Consider the following 17,874-nt stretch of genomic DNA (forward strand, 5'->3'; position numbering starts at 1 on the left):
TGAGGTCAGAGGATGTGTTTATACTGCTGTCTGCTTGAAGGGAGGTGATGCGGTGAGCAGTGGATATGCCTGTCAAAGTCAATAGCAATTCTGGCAGAAGCTGCCTTCAGCTTTGTAAATCTGCAATGTTTTGATAGATAAGAGATGCTACTGTATAACTGTTTTAAGATTTGTAGTGCACTGAGGAATGCTTGTTCTAGCTGCTGAAGCTGACTAACTGTATTGCCCTAGGAGTATCATCATGGGGTCTACTGCTACGGAAACTGAAGAATTGGAAAACACCACTTTTAAGTATCTCATAGGAGAACAGACTGAAAAAATGTGGCAACGCCTGAAAGGAATGTGAGTAAGCTCTTTGCTTGGTCTGTGTTTTTATCCACCTCTCTGACCAAAAAAATTTTGACTATTAACATGATGAATTGTTGGTACTTTCTGACTTTGTGGATTAGTGTTTCCTTTAGAAAGATTTTCTTTAAAAAAAAAATAAAACGTGTCAGTCTTAGCTAACAACTTGCTTGAAGGGTGTATAGTTCTTTTGCACAGGTATGTTTTATGTAAAGTAAGGTAACTCCCTGAGAATTCACTTCACTATTAGACTACATGGCTTCTTTTAGACATTCTGTATGTGTTACTTAGATACGTGGTTTAGATATGCAGAAAAGTAATTATAAAAGCTGCTTGTCTGGGTACTTGCAGAAATAAAATTTGTCTCAGGTAAAAAGACAGATTACTACTAATATTTATTTGTGATTAGATTTTGAATAAAAAGGACAGGATTAATATGATAATAAATAACTATACTCCATTGTGCTTATTCCTTATGTCTTAATAATATTTTTTTAAGAAAAAAATGTTTATGTGGTAAAATTACTAGCAGCATACCAAACTTGCTTGAGAATTTTGGCTTAAATTAACCAATTCACTTCTGAGAGTACAGAATAGCTCATGGTGTAAACTAGACTTTAGTAAGATGGGTCAAGAAGTGTGCTTATGTCAAGCATGAAATGTTAAGTACCTGAGTCAAACTTTAATTGCAGTACTGTTTACCTTGCTGTTTAAACAGCATCTAGGTTTATTTCTGTGTATGTAACTAATTCCTGTTTAGTGTTCCAGCACACTATGTTTACATGCTTTATTTTAATTATGTCATAATTTTAAAATCAGATTTAATTTTTTAAAATATGAAATATGAATATTTACAGGCCATTGCAATTGCTTAGTATGTTTGCAGACTTCAAATGAAAATATGTTTGCTTTTCTATAATAATAGCTAAAGGAATCCTATACCATGAGAAACACAGGTTTTCTAGGATTTGTATTTCTAATGTTGTGTACACATATTATTGTATAAAATGCAACATTTGAGTAAATTTAGTGTTGCTGTTTATCAAAATCTATGATTTTTTTTAAAAGAAAACTGATATCAAACTTTGTTAGGTAAAAATTCCTTCTACTTTCTTCCGTTTGAATATATTCAATGATGTTTATATAATTAGTGTTCTCTGTATATTTTTTTATACTTGAAGTAATACATGGCATTACAGTGCACTGGTTTAAGAGCACACTAATAATGCAAACAACGTTTACCAGAGAATAACTTTTAAAAAGGAAGCCATCTTTACATCATTTGAATGAATTAGAGAAATATGTTTACAAGATTCATTGAAGATTTAGAAATCACAGTTTTTTGTAAAGGTGGTTCTCTAGGGAAACAAATAATCCTATAAAAGCAAATAACAGCTTACAAAATTAATCAGCATAGATGAAAATTAAACATTGGCAGTCATCAGCTGATTTGTATCCTAACCTAATGAGTGGATGAACATCTGTACCGGAAAAATTATATTTCATATTACAACCTATTTTAGATTTTTTCCCTTTAGCAGGACAGGATGTTTCTGGTTTGTTTGTTTTGTTCAGTTTGTCTTTGTTCTATTTTTCTGCAGTTATTTGAATGTATGAAGATGTATGGTAGTGAGTGTATGCATATGTCTTTAAAAAATTTGAAAAGTGAATTTGTGTTTACCTAACATTTTACAGCAAAGTTATCCAACTTTCACACTATCAGTTGATCTCAAAGATCAACTGTCATATTTTTTCAGGAGAGGGTGATAGAGTCATTTAGCAGTAGAGCTTCATGACAATATTCAACATGGATGTAGGATATAATTATATATGTACCTATATAAATTTTGAATTGTGTCTATATAGCACCACTGAATGACCATATAGGGACACTGAATGACCAAATTACTGATAACTAGGTTTTTTAAAATAATTATTGCTAAACTGATGGAAATGACTGATTGCTTTTGCATTAAAGTAAGAAAGAATTTTCATTTTGGTACTACTATTTTAACTTGTACTTGAAGACATTTCCAGTATTCCAGGTTCAGAATTGTCAAAACAAGAAGCTCTAAATCTAAAATCTGCATGACTAATGACACCCAAATTGTTTAATTATGGTCTTTTGTGTAGTCTAAATTCAAAGAAATGATATGAGGGACTCCCTATTCCATTGCTGAGATTGTCTTGCCTATTTAAAATCTTATATTGATTCAAACAGAATTTTAGCTTATCAAAATGTCTAGTGCTAGAATTCCACTTTTAAGTAATGGCAATTAAAATCATGTTACTCATGAAAGCTATTAAATAATTTTCTTAGTTTGGCAAAAAAGACTCAATGAAGGCCTTTAAATACTTGTTTGGAAAGTGATTTTTTCATCTTTAACTGCAAACTTTACAAATGCATTTATTTATTTCAACAGGATATTGAAATAAGTACATTTTTGAGGTTAAATAAAAATAGAGACAAAGGTTAAAGTAAAATAAGATTTATTCCAGTATACCTTAAAAATGGAAAACATGAACCACTACAGGTAGATATTTACAGAAAATATTTTATAGGCATTTTCATATAACATTATATTTTAGAACACTTTTTTTCAGTCCATAGAAGTAATTTTTATATTTTGTAGCACATGTGAAAATGTTGGTAAACTAATTAAAATATCAGTTCTTCTCTATCATTTTGTTGATTTCTTTCATTGAACTTTTAAATCTCCTTCATATAATATTTAATCGAGACAGCATATTCAGTAATGTGCTAAGAAATCTCTTATTCATTTGTGGGAACAAAGGTAAAACAGTTTTCTCTTCCCATTTCTGATGTAGACTTATATGCTTTGTTCTATTAATTTTCTTTTTATAGTTACGGCTCTTTTCTTTAGCTTTCTTCAATCCATCTTCTACCACTAATTTGTCACTCAGTATGACAATTTAGATTCTACACGATGACTCACCATGTCTGATGGTAGAAATGTTAGCAAATGACTATGGCATCATGTCCTTCATAAACTATATTTAAAAAGAATCATATACTTGTCCATAAGTTACCAACCATTTAGGATTTGGAAAACACTTCCGATTTCTTTTGCCATCTTGAAACCTGATGAAATTTCTGGTTCAGAAGTTTCCTGTGACTCTGGGACCTATACTGCTTCCTACATCCTGAGAACATTTGTCTAACACTAGTCTTTGCAAAGATTGTTAAGTTTATTGATTTCCATGAAGAAAGTTGATTTGAAGATTTTATATTTGTTTTCATTTATACATAGTAGTTTTTTTCAATTTAAAAAGAATCTTTTTTCATGTCATGATACTGGTTTTTGGTCTTTAAGTGTAAAAAGGGCTCTTCCACTGTGGAGTTTTTAAAAAATCAAATATGTTTTAAAACATTGGTACTGCTCTTTCCCGTCAGTGCTACTGTTCTAAGAATTTGATCTAAGAGGTTATAGCATTTCCAGAAAACTGTGATGAAATTAAAATTCCAGTGAAAACCACAAGGTGTTAGAGTAAAACTAAATCAGAGTGTTATCCTACTCAGTTTTTTCAACAAAAAAGAGGAGAGTTTGAACTGCTCAAAACCATAAACTATTGACAAAAAAGTGAGACTCACCACTCCATAGTTCTTACTGCCAATACCTTCAGTTTTTATAGATGTAAGACTATGAGAATTTCGCTGTTAGAACCTAATGTAATATATGATAATTGATTTTATATGTAGAGACACATACCTCTTTATCTCTCCTAATCCATACAAATATACAGATTTTAAGATCTGGAATTGTGAATACAACAGTGGAAAGACTTAAACTTCTTTTCTCATTTTTTTCTCTTTGATTGTTGGTATACATGATCTTCAGTAGTAGAAGAATAAAATGTAGAGGAGTAGAAAGTGAAGGAGAAAGCAGAAACCCTATAACTAATTTCAATTAGCTGTTATTTTAGAGGGCAATGTGTTATACGGTTCTCTTCTGATGAAGTAGCCCAAAACTTTATCACCAGGAAGATGTAGCAGAAATACATATTTAGAACAAAAATTGGCAAAAGGTAAAATGACAGGCGTTATTAGCACCATATTACCAAACTAGGATTATACTTTAGGATGGAGCAACATAATAGATTAGAAGCAAATAAATCTGATCCTTTTACTCTCCTGCTTCAAACCTTTAAAGGTTTCTAGTGCCCTCCCTTCAAAGTTCAGCATCCATATGTATAAAATAGATAACTAATAAGAAACTGCTGTATAAAAAAATAAAATTAAAAAAAAATTTAAAAAAGCCAGACAAACAAAAAAACAAAGTTCAGCATCCTTCCCAGGTCTCACCATACCTGTTCAACTTTTGGAGCCTGCTCTCATGCCTCTTCCTCTGTGGCCCCCTCCCACCCAAACCCAGGGTTGCACAGAAGAAATGCTACTTACTTCCCATCAGCCTTTGCTCATTTTTTTCTCTCTTCCAGAGGGAACCACTCCTTTCTCCCCTCTCAGTCAGAGTTGCTCTTGCTTCTCATGAGGATTTTAGAGATGTGTGGGGATGTTTCTGGTTGTTTCAGTGCCTGAGAGTGTTTCTGTATTCAGTGGACAGCAAGGTCCAGGCATGATAACTGTCCTCCAGAGCTTAGGACATTCTCTTATCAGGAAGAATTGTCCTACTAAAAATTCTAATTGAGAGCCTGTTAAGAAATGCTCAAAGATCTCTTCTTAAATTTCACTTGCGAAAGAAATCCTTCCTGACCTTCCATACTAGATTAGTTTCCTGTATTTGGCTCATTAAGTAACCTGGGCTTCCCTTTTCATAACAAAATCTACCTTCCCCACAAGCTACTGAGAAAAAGAGCTATGTTCGCTGTGTTTGCTTGTGGGTCTCCAGCCCGTAGCATAATAACTGGCATATTGGACATAATGCAATAAATACTGTTAAATCAATCCATCAATGAATAAAATTCTGAATCTTATAGTGGGTCTAACTACAAAATTAGAAGGTCAGTCAGGCTGTCAATATAGGGCCTAAAGCCAGGTTGGAGGAGTGGCAATAGATTCATAGCTGGAATAGGGATAAAGAAGATGGAAGGAAATAATGTTTGCTTATCGTCTACTCGTTGTCAGAACTTTCCAGACATAACATATCTGTATTCTCATTTACTCTTTTCAATGATTTCAAGAGGTGAGTATCCTAAGTTGGTTAAACATCCAGTGTCTGATGGAACTTGGATTTAAATACGGATCAACCTAGTTCTAAACCTCTTATTCATCTTGCTCCCCAAATAAAAAAAACACAAAAGAGGACATTCTCACAATGGTTACCTAGAAAGATCACCAGAAAAGGATCTAGAGTGGTGCTTCTTAAAACTTAGTCCATGAGCCTTATGGTAGGCAGACTAATTGACCCCAAGAGATGTCCATGTCCTAATCCCCAGAACCTGTGAAAATGTTACCTTATATGCCAAAGGGGAATTAAGGAGGCAGATGGAGTTAAGGTTGCTAATCAGCTGACCTTAAAATATGGAGATTTGTCTAGATTATCCAAATGAGCCCATGTAATCACAAGCATTCTTAAAAATGGAAGAAGGAGGCAGAAGGAGGTCACAGTGCCATGATGTGAGAAGGACTCAACTTGTCTTTGCCAACATCAAAGGTGGAGGAAACAGGCCATAAGCCAAGGAATGTGGGAACCTCTAGAAGCTTGAAAAGGAAAGAAAACAGAATCTCTCTCTAGAGCCTCTAAAAAGAATGTATCCCTACCAACACCTTGATTTTAGCTCAGTGAAACTTGCATCAAATTTCTGACCCATGGAACTGAAGATAATACATTTGTGTTGTTTCAAGCTACTCAGTTTGTGGTGCATTTGTTGCAGTAGCAATAAGAAACTAATACATTTCTCCTGTAACAGAATAGTAAGAGTATTTAACCAACATGGCCACTCCTATCCTCTCCCAACACACACATACACTCTCACTCACACCCACATACACACACACAGACACAGACATGATGCCTAGAGGTGGGGCCCAGCCTAGGTCACTCTATGGCACCCTGGAGTTAGATACTCATTATCCTTAGCCATTAAATAACTCACTGTCCTCCATCTAACCCTGGATTAATGCCCAGAACCCCAGTTTTTTTTACCAAGCTCTGATATTGAAAATATATAGTGGATTCATTTCAAATGTCAAAGAATGTTTATGCTATCTTTCTTGGAAATTGCTGATAAATCTCAGTCTCTGTTCTCATATGGATGTGTATGTGACTCTTCTGATGGATTAATAAGGCAAATCAGTTTAAAAAAATCAGTTTTTTAGTCATAAAACTGATTTGAAGAAAAGCATCTCACAAAACCTATATTGGTATACAGATATAATATTAATATAAATCTCAGTTCTTGCATAACATTATGTTATGCTTTCTAGAATGGACATTGTTGAGATGAAATACCTTAGAGATGAAGAAATTGAACTTGGAAACAGTCAGATATTTTCTAATACCATCTATCATTTAATGAGTGACTGTGGAAAAGTTATTAGCTTTTCTGTGAAATCCAATTATTTCATTCGTTATTCATTCAGTCATACTTACTGATTGTGTAGTATGTCAGGTACTATTGTAGGCACAGGAACTTACATTCTAGAGGAAACAAATGACCAAAAAGTAAATGACAAAAAATAAGTTAAAATGGAGTAAGAAGTGACCTGAAAAAAATGTGCTAGGTCATGTGATCAAGAGTCACTTGGAGAAGGTATTTTGGCTAGTCAGGGATGACTTCTCTCAGGAGGAGTTGAGACAGACTCCTGTCCTTCATTAGATCTTGGGATGAGAGAGAGGCTAAGGAATGTCACATAATCTTTGCCCAAGTTCAGAATTAAGTGAAGGACAGATATAGGAGTCCAATAGATGGAGATAAAATGTCAGCTTTATTGAAAAACTAAATTTATAATGGAGAGTAAGGTTTTTGGTTTGCAGCTAAATAAGCCAAAACATCTCTGAATTCAACTTACTCCCCCAAACTGTAGACTTCCCCAAACAGGGACAAAGTCTCTTCTCCTAAATTTACCTCATAACCTCTGGTAGATGAGATATGCTTTCTACAAGTAGAATATCCCTTCCACGCCCCTTGAAGAGGATAGCTTACATCCCAAAGTCTAATTCCTTCTCCACAATTCACCAACCAAATGTTGCTTCTCCTCCCCTGTGAAAGAATATGAGAAGTGGCAAAGAGAGGCCAGGAAGGCTTTTCCAATGGAAGGTCCGTCCACTTAGAAGGAAGCATTAGGATCTGGGAATCTGGATGTTGCCAGAGTCAAGATAGTGAAAATTAAATAAAATAATGTATTTAAGAAATATAACTCAGTACCTGGCACATTGTAAGCTCTTAAAACATTGTAATTATTAATATTCCCATAATCTTGTCCATTCTTACATGTATTCCAACTCTGCTGTTTAACAGCTATATGGTAAGTTGATTCATTTTTCAATGTCTTGGTTTCTTAACTGAAAATGGGAATAATATCCTTATCAATCTCATAGGTGTTGGGAATATTAAATGAATTAATGCTTATAAACTGCTAAGAACAGTGTCTAGAATTCAAGTAATACTAGCAATATCATTATTATTACTGATAATACATGCAGAAGCAGAATTCTATTTTTTTTGCAGGTAATTTTCTTAGAATCAGTAGACAGAGCAGGATTGTCAACATGAGAAAAGAAGGCTTTCTTTTAGCTCAGTGGAAGTGGTCTCACCAAAATCCCCAGGTTTCTCTTTACCAGAACAGTTATACTCAAGGATTTACCTTTCCCTGAGGCAAGAGTGTGTTATGTGGGAAGAGAGAGCTGAGGAAGAGAAGTGGGCTGGCCTTGAGAGTTTCACTGATAGAAGAATTGCCTTGATGGATTCAGTGTCTTTTGTTCAGCGTCTTGTAGTGGTCTTAGAATGGATTTTATGTCTCTGTAATCGTGTATGACCTAGGGCTAATCTAATTTCCTGAGTCACTCCGGCTTGAAAATCATTTGTTAGGTTTTTTCTTATCCCTGTCTAGGTCGGGTTCATAAGAGAGTTGATTTCCAAGTAATTGTTGTCATGTGCCATGGTCATTCCTTTTGTCAATTCATTATAGAATATACCAAATCGCCATTATGTTATTAGATTTTGTCCTTTATTCTAACATATTTCAGTCAGTTAATCAAATGTAAATATTTGAGCAAGTCTGATTCCCATCCGAAAGGACTGTACTGTAAGCCATTTGGATATGAAAGGAACTGTTCATTAGCATCATTAAACAAATGATAGTGTTAAGGGCTTATGAGAATCCTAGTATTTCACATACCTGATCTGAACAAATATTGGGCACGAATAACTATTTATTGTTAAGAAAGGACATAAAAATTATAACAGGTTATTAGAGGCATATAAATGAAACATTTTGACTCTTTTGATTCCTCCTTTAGGCTACAATTTCTTGAGGTTGTTTAAAGAGATTATATTCTACTTAATATCTTATAAAATATTTAAAAACAAATTTTTATTAAATAGACCCAGAAAATGCTCAAAGCAAATAATTTCTGGTAGGTAAAATTTTGATATTTGTAGCTGTTCAAGTAAGTTTATGAAGAGTCATGAAAAAGCACCACTGTCTACAGGGCGGCAAAACAGAGGTCAACCTGAATTAAACTCTGCATAATCATGGAGAATCAAAGGATTCTTGGAATTTTCTACATGAATCAGGTCCTTGATAACTTAGAAGAAAATCACAATGGACTTCTTATCAGCAAAGCAACAGTATGATGACTCTGGTCCGCTTAAAGCTGGACTTTCTAAGACTTGGTTGAAAATAAACAGCATTTGGAGCAAGCTAAGAAAAAACTGAATGACTTGGGCATCAATCATGTTTTTGATTAGCTTAAGCTATTTAAAATCACCTTATAATTGCATAGTAGTAATCACACCTTTTAATTCTTTTATGCCTTATTCTTTCTAAAATATTTTTCTTTTGATGTGTATGGTTCAGCATAATTATCCTGTTTTTCTGATGAGAAAACTGAGCCCCAAAGACATTAAATAACTTGACTAATGTTCCCCTATTAGTAGGGGGAGAGCCAGATTCCTAGGCCCATAGCTATTCCCTTGAACACTGACTTAGATAATTCTATTTAACGCTCGAGACTCACTATAAAACCTGACATTTCAGGAGTTAAAAACTGCTCTCTTATTTTGATTTTTCCACAATCCTGCCATCTGTTTGCCTAATTCTGCATACTCAAAGATGAATACTAAGGGGAGTTATCTCTTGGCATATGCTTTAGATGTCAGAAACTCCCTAGTTTTATTTCTTTCCTTTTCTAGGACATGCACTACCATTACCCCTTTAATTAATTTATTTAAACAATGATCCTAGCTAGAATTTGCAAAGGAATTTGACTTTTCCTAAACTCTCTTGCCCCTTTGGAGTTTGGACACTTACAAAATTATTCTAATTTATTTGGCCTTTAGTATGCCAAACAACAGAGAAAAATAATGCTGCACAGTAGAAATGTCTGGATGTCTGTCCCTGAAGATTTTTATTTACCAATGAGAATAAAGACAGGAGTTTTAATGATTAAAACAAGGTGTTTTATTCTTGCTGTGCTTTCTCTTCTTTTCATGTTATAACAGATTTTAAGCATATGATAAGGGTCTTTTTTAAAGTAAAGTGAGCATTTCTCCTTTTGTTTATTTTAGAAAAATCATCTAAATGGAGTTTATTCTACTTTATTGCCAGCAGAGAATATAAACTCCTTAAAGGCGTGCAGTATTTTCCTCATCATTTCTTAGTCTGTATTTGGAAATGGTTACTAGATGGGTTAAGGAGCTCTTATGAACTCTAAGAACTCTCAAAATCTTCAGTACCTCCTACTGGTCCCAATATGAAAAAGTGTCTTTATATGTGTGACCCTCTTGATATTTCATCCCCTAGCAAATCTCTGCTTTAATATCTCAAGTTTTCCAAGGAGCCCTCTATTTTCCAAAAATTCTTTTATGCTGTTGTTTACTGTTGCAATACGTCCCAATTTGTTCATGACTTCCTGCATCCACTCTTGGATAATCCCTCCCATACTGACTCTGAGCTTGGCCAGAATGTTGGCTAACTTGCTTTGGCCAATGGGATGTTAGCAAATGTGACACAAGCAAAGGCTTGGGAAGGGCTTATGTATTGGGGTTTACTCTCTCCTGCTGCTCTCTGGAACCCCCATACCAATACTGAAAGAAGCCTGGTTAAGCCTACTGGAGGATGAGAATGTGGAGCAGATATAAACCATTCCAGCTGAGACCCCTCTAGACCAACCAGACCATCAGCCACCAGACATGTGAGTGAGGTCGTCCTGGATTATCCAGCTTCCTCAAAATCATGACAAAATAGTAAATGTTTATTGTTTTCGGCTACTGAGTTGCAAGATGGTTTGTTACACACAAAATAATGCCAACTGATATAAGTTCTTAGCCTCTAAATTTTTCATATAGTTCTTCTCTGGCTTCCACAGTTTTTTGCCATTAACACTCTTCTTCTCTCCCTCATCATCTCCTATCGTTTATTTCTTTTACCCAATCAAAAATTAGGAAATATTTCAAAGATTATAAAAATGAAAACTGAGATCCCTATTTTCAGAAAGTCAGTCCAATAAAATTCTCTTCCACATTATTTCCACAAGTAACAATATCAGTGGTACATACCCACTTACAGTATTTCTTGCAAAACATGATCACTCAGTAGCTTGTATATTGAAGTTGTGTTGCTCTTAGGTTTCTTTAAACAAATATAATTTTCCACCAAATAGAAGAGAAACATAGAATAAGGCAGGGAAACTGCATAGTTTCATAAGAGAAGATGGTTCATATCCTGTTACCCTGGCAACAGGCACTGGGAAGGCCACGGCTCCCCAAACATCCTGTTGCCCTGACAACAGGTCAGGCAGGGCATGGGAAGGCCCAGTTTCCACTCTTCTAGGCCTTTTCTTTTCAAACACAAAGAAAAAGGAGAAAGGGATTTTGCATCTTGTTCCTCCCCACCTACATATTTCTTCTATTATCTGAATCACTCCAGTATAAGATTATCTTTCCAGATGTAGGAGAGCGTAAGAAAATAGTGACTTCAATTTTTACATTCATAAGCTCTGAAACATTTGCTAATTTTTGATTGGGTCAAAGGAGTAAATGATAGGAAAAAAAGAAGACGGAGGGAATCAAAGTAGTAGAGAATAAATTGAACATATTGTGGAAACCAGATCAGTAGTATACAAATAGTGTAGCAGTAAAGGCTTTAAATTCTATAAAACAGAAGTCTTCAACTTCTGTAAACCAGATTCTATTAAAAAAAATTTTTTTTGTAAACCAGATTCTTATTGGTGAAGAGAAAAGTGGCAAAAATCTTCTCTCAGAAAACAGGAAAAGGGATTTGTGGAGGAAAGATTTTGAATTTAAATTGAGCGAAAAAGGAACTGTAGGCTGGTGAAGAGGAAGTATCTTTAGGAGACTATAACCAAGTTAAAATTGAATTTCTAGAAGACCAGGTGGGAAAGTTGGAGCCTAATCAGAATATCACTAGAATCCATGAAAAAACACTCAAGACTGTATGAGACTAGATAAGGTGACTCTTCTAGGTACTCTAATTGCACTTCATGTATTATTATTATTATTGTCCATTGAATTTTCTGCCTTCTAGGTTACCTTCTTACTTCCCTAGAGGTAACAAGAGGGGACAGGTAGCATCCATTTGCCATTTGTTTAGTATCGTATCCTCAGTACCTAGAATAGTACACTGCATAAAGTAAGAACTTAAAACTGTCTCACTATAAAACCAGTAACTAGGCAATGTGTAACAGCTTTACATTTGAGTGGTACAGCTAGTAAAGCTATATAATTCAGCAGCAACATTAATTGAGGTTGGAAGGTCAAGAAGATTTTATGGACCAGTAGAGATTATTGGGGATGTGACTATATGACAGACAAAACAAAAAATAAAAGATAAGCCTTGTAATACGGAACTTAGAATCTCAGAGGATGGTTGTGAGGGATAAAATAATGCAGTCAAAGTGCCCAAACCCTGTGCCTGGCACAAAATAAGTATCTGCAATTGTAAATTAGTTTTGTGGCACAAGTATGTGTAAGACAGTGTGTTTGTTTTTGCCCATTCCTCTGCCAAATATAGACTGAGATAAAAGTTGACCCTAATAACTGTCTGATGGGTAGAGACAGAGGAGATTCAACATTGAGTGAGCTTCCTACTCCAAAATTCTAATTTCTTAAGTTCTATACCAGTCGTATCCTAGGAAAACTCAAATTTCTGTTTTGTTATGTAGTTGAATAGTTGGGATTATATTGAGAACATCTTTCAGTGATTAGCAAGTATTCTGTGTTCACATGGCCTTGTGGCCCAGAACTCTTGGTGAGTGAAGATCGCTGTGTATCCTGTGAGAGTTAGTTGCCTGCTGAAGCTTCCAAACTGTAATGAGTCAGACAAATGGAGATAAGCTGACCAAACTTGGAGATCAGGTTAAATACTTTATATTAGCTTCTGGGCTGCAGGTACTTGTCTGCTACTGAGTTGAAGAAGACTAACTAATCCTTTTTTTGTACAGTTCCTCAAAGAGAAACTTTGCAAGGTAGTCTTGAAATGTCACAATGTGATTGAGCAATTTTAACAGTTTTTGAGGTTTATTTTTTACCAGACATTCAAGTCCAAGGTGTGTGACAAGGCTTGAAGTAAAGTCATAATTTTCAAGCTGTCATTTAATATTTGTGTTCTCTGACTTCATCCTTCATGTGAATCATATTTCAATTCAGGATAAATATTTGCAAAAATTGTATAAAAATGTGTATCAAAAGATGCCTCTAAGAGCAAACCTGTCTACCATTAATGGAGTCATGAATTAAGATCAGTATACTTCATGACTGAGAATATTCCAAAATGGAATTCACAACCAAACTATTAATATACAGTTTAAAGGATTAAACTATACCTGGCATTAGTCCCCAAATGACTTTATTATATATACTTTCCCTCTGTTTTACGTAAGGCATTATAACAAATTTTTTGATTTGTTACCAAAATTGTTTTAGTTTTCTAAATAAAAAATGATCAAATACAATGCTAAAAATTATTTTGTTTACCATTATTCTGATATTTCTTTGATTTATGTCTATAATTAGCATAACGTCCATGTTCTGTTGATCCACTGATAGCTATAGCACGTGGAGAATAAGAAATAACATGGAATCACTTTAGAGCATTTTGGAATTAGAAACACGTTGCCAATCTTAGTTCCCTAGAAAGAGGAAATGTTTAAGTTCAGAAATAAGGAATTAAGAAAATCCTCTCCCTGATAAACTTAAATTGTTTTGTTAAGTGTATGTCTTATGGGTATAAAAATAAACACTGATTTACACAGTGTGAGTCAAACTACGGTAATCTTACTTAGTCATTGGTTAGAACTATATTAAGAATGGGAGTCATTAAGAAATAAAGTTGTAGCTTAAATTCGTCAGGACTGTACTGACACTTGTAAAAATATTGAGGTGCTTTGGAAAGTAGGACTAGCATTGTTTCATTAACCCAATCCAGCTGACTTGTTAATACAATTTAATTTATTTATTCATTCATGACTATTCATCATGGGGCACACAGAGAGTTCCAGCATCATTCTAGGCACCAGGGATACAATGATAAACAATACAGTCATGACCTCTATCTTCATGGAATTACAGTTTGATAGTGAGGATGGATGATAGACAAGCAAACAAAAACTATGCAATGTAATTTGAATAAAAGCAAATAGAATAAGATGGCAATGTGTCTGGGAGGTTCAGATATGGCTACTTAAAAGAGCCCTCAGGGAAGGGCTTCCATGACAGCAACTCATGAAGAGGGACCTTAATGAAGTGAGGAGTTAACTATGCCAAGACCTGAAATAATGGCATCCCAGACAGAGGGAACCAAGGGCACAGCCCCCAAGGCAGGATGCATGTGGAGTGTTTGAGGAAAAACAAGACCAGGAGGCCTGGATCACAGCGGGTGAGGGAAAGAGTGAAAGAATTGTGTGTGGAGAGAAAGGCAGTAGCCAGATCATCTAAGACCCAACAGGTCATGATAAGAAAGTAGGATTTTATTCTGAGCCTGGTAGAAAGCTCTTGGAGCTTTGAAGAAGTGAAGTGGAGTGTTAAGACTTAGGTTTTAAGAGGAATTCTCTGGTCATTTTGTGGAAACTAACACTGAGGAGGGGGAAGGCAGGGAAGAACAAGATTGGAAATAGGAGGATATGTTAAGAGATTATGGCAGTTGTCCAGTTGGAGAATTGGTAGCTTTGGTGACACTGGTACTTATGGAATTGGTAAGAAGTATTCAGATTTAGGACATATTTAAAATTCAAACTGGTAGGACTCATGATGAATTGGATGTGGGAGTGTAAGGTTTGAAAAGAATGAGATATAACGCCTTATTTTGTGCGTGTGTGTATGTGTGATCCTGAACAACTGGGTCTATGGTCCCTTGTCTGAAATCCTTGGGCCCAAATGTGACCTGAATTCATAACTTTTCAGATTTTAAAAATGTAGTAAGGTGCATATTCCAAAAATTACTAAATATTCCCAGTGGGATCTAGGGTACCTCCCAATGAATATTTCTGCAACAAAACATGTAAATATTCACTTAATAAAGACAAAAATGGTCTGTATTCAGTTCAGGTTTTGGTGCCAAATGAGTTCAGGTCAGATCAGATTTTACTGCCAAATGAAAATGTCTGGTTTTTAGAGCCTTAGGATTCTCATAGCTGTGGATTAGGGATTATTAACCTGTTCCATTTCCTGAAATAGGGAAGTTGGTGGTGAAAACAAAAAGCTCTTTTGGATCCATGAATTTTGAGATGCCTATTAGGCACTCAAGTGGTCTTACAAATAAATAAACAGCTGGACAAATGAGAAGTCAAGGCTGAAAATATAAATTTGGGAGTCATCAATATATGGATATATTTAAAGGTGCTAAATGAGATCATCTAGGGAGTTAAAATTGGTATAAATGAGAAGAGAATCAAAGGTTGAGCCCTCAGCCACCCCAATATTTAAAGGTTGGGAGAGAAGACAGTAAAGGAGACTGAGGAGTAGCCATTATGCCATGGCATCTTGGAAGTCAAGGGAAGACTATTTTTTAAGAAAGTCAGTGTCAAATGTCAAATGTTGCTGAGAGGTCATGTAACATGAACTGTGCCTTGACTACTGGTTTTTGCATTGTAAAGGTCTTTGGCAATCTTGGCAAAACACTCTCAGTGAAGTGGTGGGACAAAATCCTAACAGGACTGGGTAGAAGAGAAGACGAGGTGGAGAAGTGGGGGCAGCATGCACAGTTAACTCTTTAAAAAATTTTCTATAAAGGCGATCATAGAGGTAGGGTGATAGCTAGGGGGGGGGGGTTAAGGGTAAAGGAGTTTATGAAATGTAGAAGATATTCTTAGAGGATTATGATGGGAATGATGATAGAAATGATTTTGTAGAGAGTGAGAAATCAATGGAGAGAGAGATCTCCAGCCCCTTGAGTAGGTGAGAGGTAAGGATTGCTTAAGTGCAGAGATTGGATCTAGGAGCAAGCGTGGCTTATCCATGGCAACAGAAGGGAAGGCCATGTTTGGGAACATTTGCAAGTAGGTAGGTGTAAACATGGTGATGGTCCTCTCTGCTTACTTTATTTCCTCAGTGAAATGAAATAAGAGGCTATTTGCAGAGACTGAGAAGGGGAGACAGGGAGTGGAGATCCGAGGAGAACATATGAAACAATCACCTCAGAAAGCAGCGTGACTAAGGTGGAATTGACAGGCAGTGCTGAGCATCCACTTCAATGGTATATTTAAAGTGGGATCAGTCTGCATCCCTGTGTCCTTTTTTTCCCTGCTACATTCAGTATAGCTGCTTCCGTGCAGGGTCAGTGCAGGTGCAGAACTGGGTTTACAGAGTTCTTATTTTGTCAGAAAATGTAAATGCAATAGATGAAGAAGGGGGAGCTGGTGTTGAGGGCCTCTTCAAGGTTAAAGGTAAGGGGAGAGATAAGGGCATGGGGAGAATGCTGGCCAGTGAAAAAGTGGATAAGATCAGCAGATTGGATGTAGAGAAAGGGATAATGAATTTCTGGAATGAGATGCTAGGATCAGTGAACTTTTTCTCTTCTCAAAGACACAAAATGATATAATAAACACATATTATGTGTAGACAAGCCTATACAAGAAATACAATTTATGAAATGAATCTATGGTAGGTAATTTTATTTTCCCCCTTTTTACAGAAGTCTGCTGTGAGTTCCTTTACATTTTGTTACTAGGCTTTCTCTTCAAAACAGAAGAGGCTGTTAGGAGTGTGGCCATTCCTGCAAAGAAAACAAAGCTGGCAGATCTAATTTTAGGTTGCTTTTCCTTGACAACAGCCTTTTAAATATTGCTTATACAACAATAAAAATTGGCTCCGCAAATTAATGAGACTGCATTTGGTCAAGGAAGTTCAATTCCCTTTTACACTTGAACTTTTCACAGTGTCATGAGAACACATAATAGGGCTTTCGCTTCAGCTTGCTTCAGTGACTGAAGTTTTACTGTTTATGGTGTTCTTGGTGGTGGATGACAAATTTCAATATATGTGTCAGTAAAACAGGCCAAGCATGCAATGAAGGACTGCTGTGAAATATGGTTTTAACCACAAGGATATGGAGATTGTTTCACTACATAAGTGTTGTTGTTCCTCTTTACATTAATGGTAGCTTAGGTGGCCTAAATAATTCAGACTTTAAGTTCCCCCTTGAGAGCCAAATCATGTTGTGAGTCTGTATATGCTGAGTGAGCAACTACTTGTCTTTTCCTTTGATGATTTTATTACCAAGAGTGAAGCTTGCTTGGTTTAAATTTTATAATAAAGCCATCACACACAGATACACACATATTCACACAAAATAATGATATTTAATTATGTACTTTGGTAAAAATGCAACTTCCATTCAGTAACTATACATAATATTGTGCTGACCAGGTGTAAAGTGAATTAAAAGTCATTGTTTCTTTTGATTTTTATTTATTTATTTATTTGTTTATTTATTTATGGCCGTGCCACATGGCTTGTGGGATCTTAGTTCCCCAACCAGAGATCGAACCTGGCCCCAGCATTGAAAGCGCCGAGTCCTAACCACTGGACTGCCGGGGAATTCCCTTTTGATTTTTATTACGATGTCATTATATATAGAATTTGGTGGGTCATGGTATTAAAGATTTATAAGACTTCAACATAAAGGTCACTTGTGGATAGATTTTATGTTCACTTTTCCCAGGAAATTGAATCTTCTGGTTTTGTGAAATAAACTAATTTGGGGATACTCATATGTGAGTATTTGAAAATTATTCTTCTGAAGTGGTTGCTGTATTTTCTATTTGGCATTTCAGGGTTGATCTTATTTGAAGTTTGGTACCATGTTGCTTACCCTAAAGTAATTCTTAAAATTCTTGGATCCCTGGTGGGATGTCCCCATAGGTAATGCTG

At 35.5% G+C, this 17,874-nt stretch overlaps 1 protein-coding gene across 8 annotated transcripts in view; it reads left to right on the top strand.

Annotated features, from left to right (window-relative positions):
- Positions 1–202: 202 nt before the first annotated feature.
- Positions 203–17,874, top strand: part of PDE1A (phosphodiesterase 1A) — a 353,371-nt gene continuing 335,699 nt past the window's right edge. For all 8 annotated transcript variants that reach the window (XM_073807514.1, XM_073807512.1, XM_073807513.1 and 5 more), the window contains exon 1: positions 203–342. In XM_073807514.1, coding sequence (XP_073663615.1) covers positions 242–342 — 101 coding nt within the window. In that variant the 5' untranslated portion in view covers positions 203–241. The remainder of the gene's footprint in view (positions 343–17,874) is intronic.

This window comes from Tursiops truncatus, chromosome 7, assembly GCF_011762595.2.
Source record: "Tursiops truncatus isolate mTurTru1 chromosome 7, mTurTru1.mat.Y, whole genome shotgun sequence".
NCBI classification, from domain to species: domain Eukaryota; kingdom Metazoa; phylum Chordata; class Mammalia; order Artiodactyla; family Delphinidae; genus Tursiops; species Tursiops truncatus.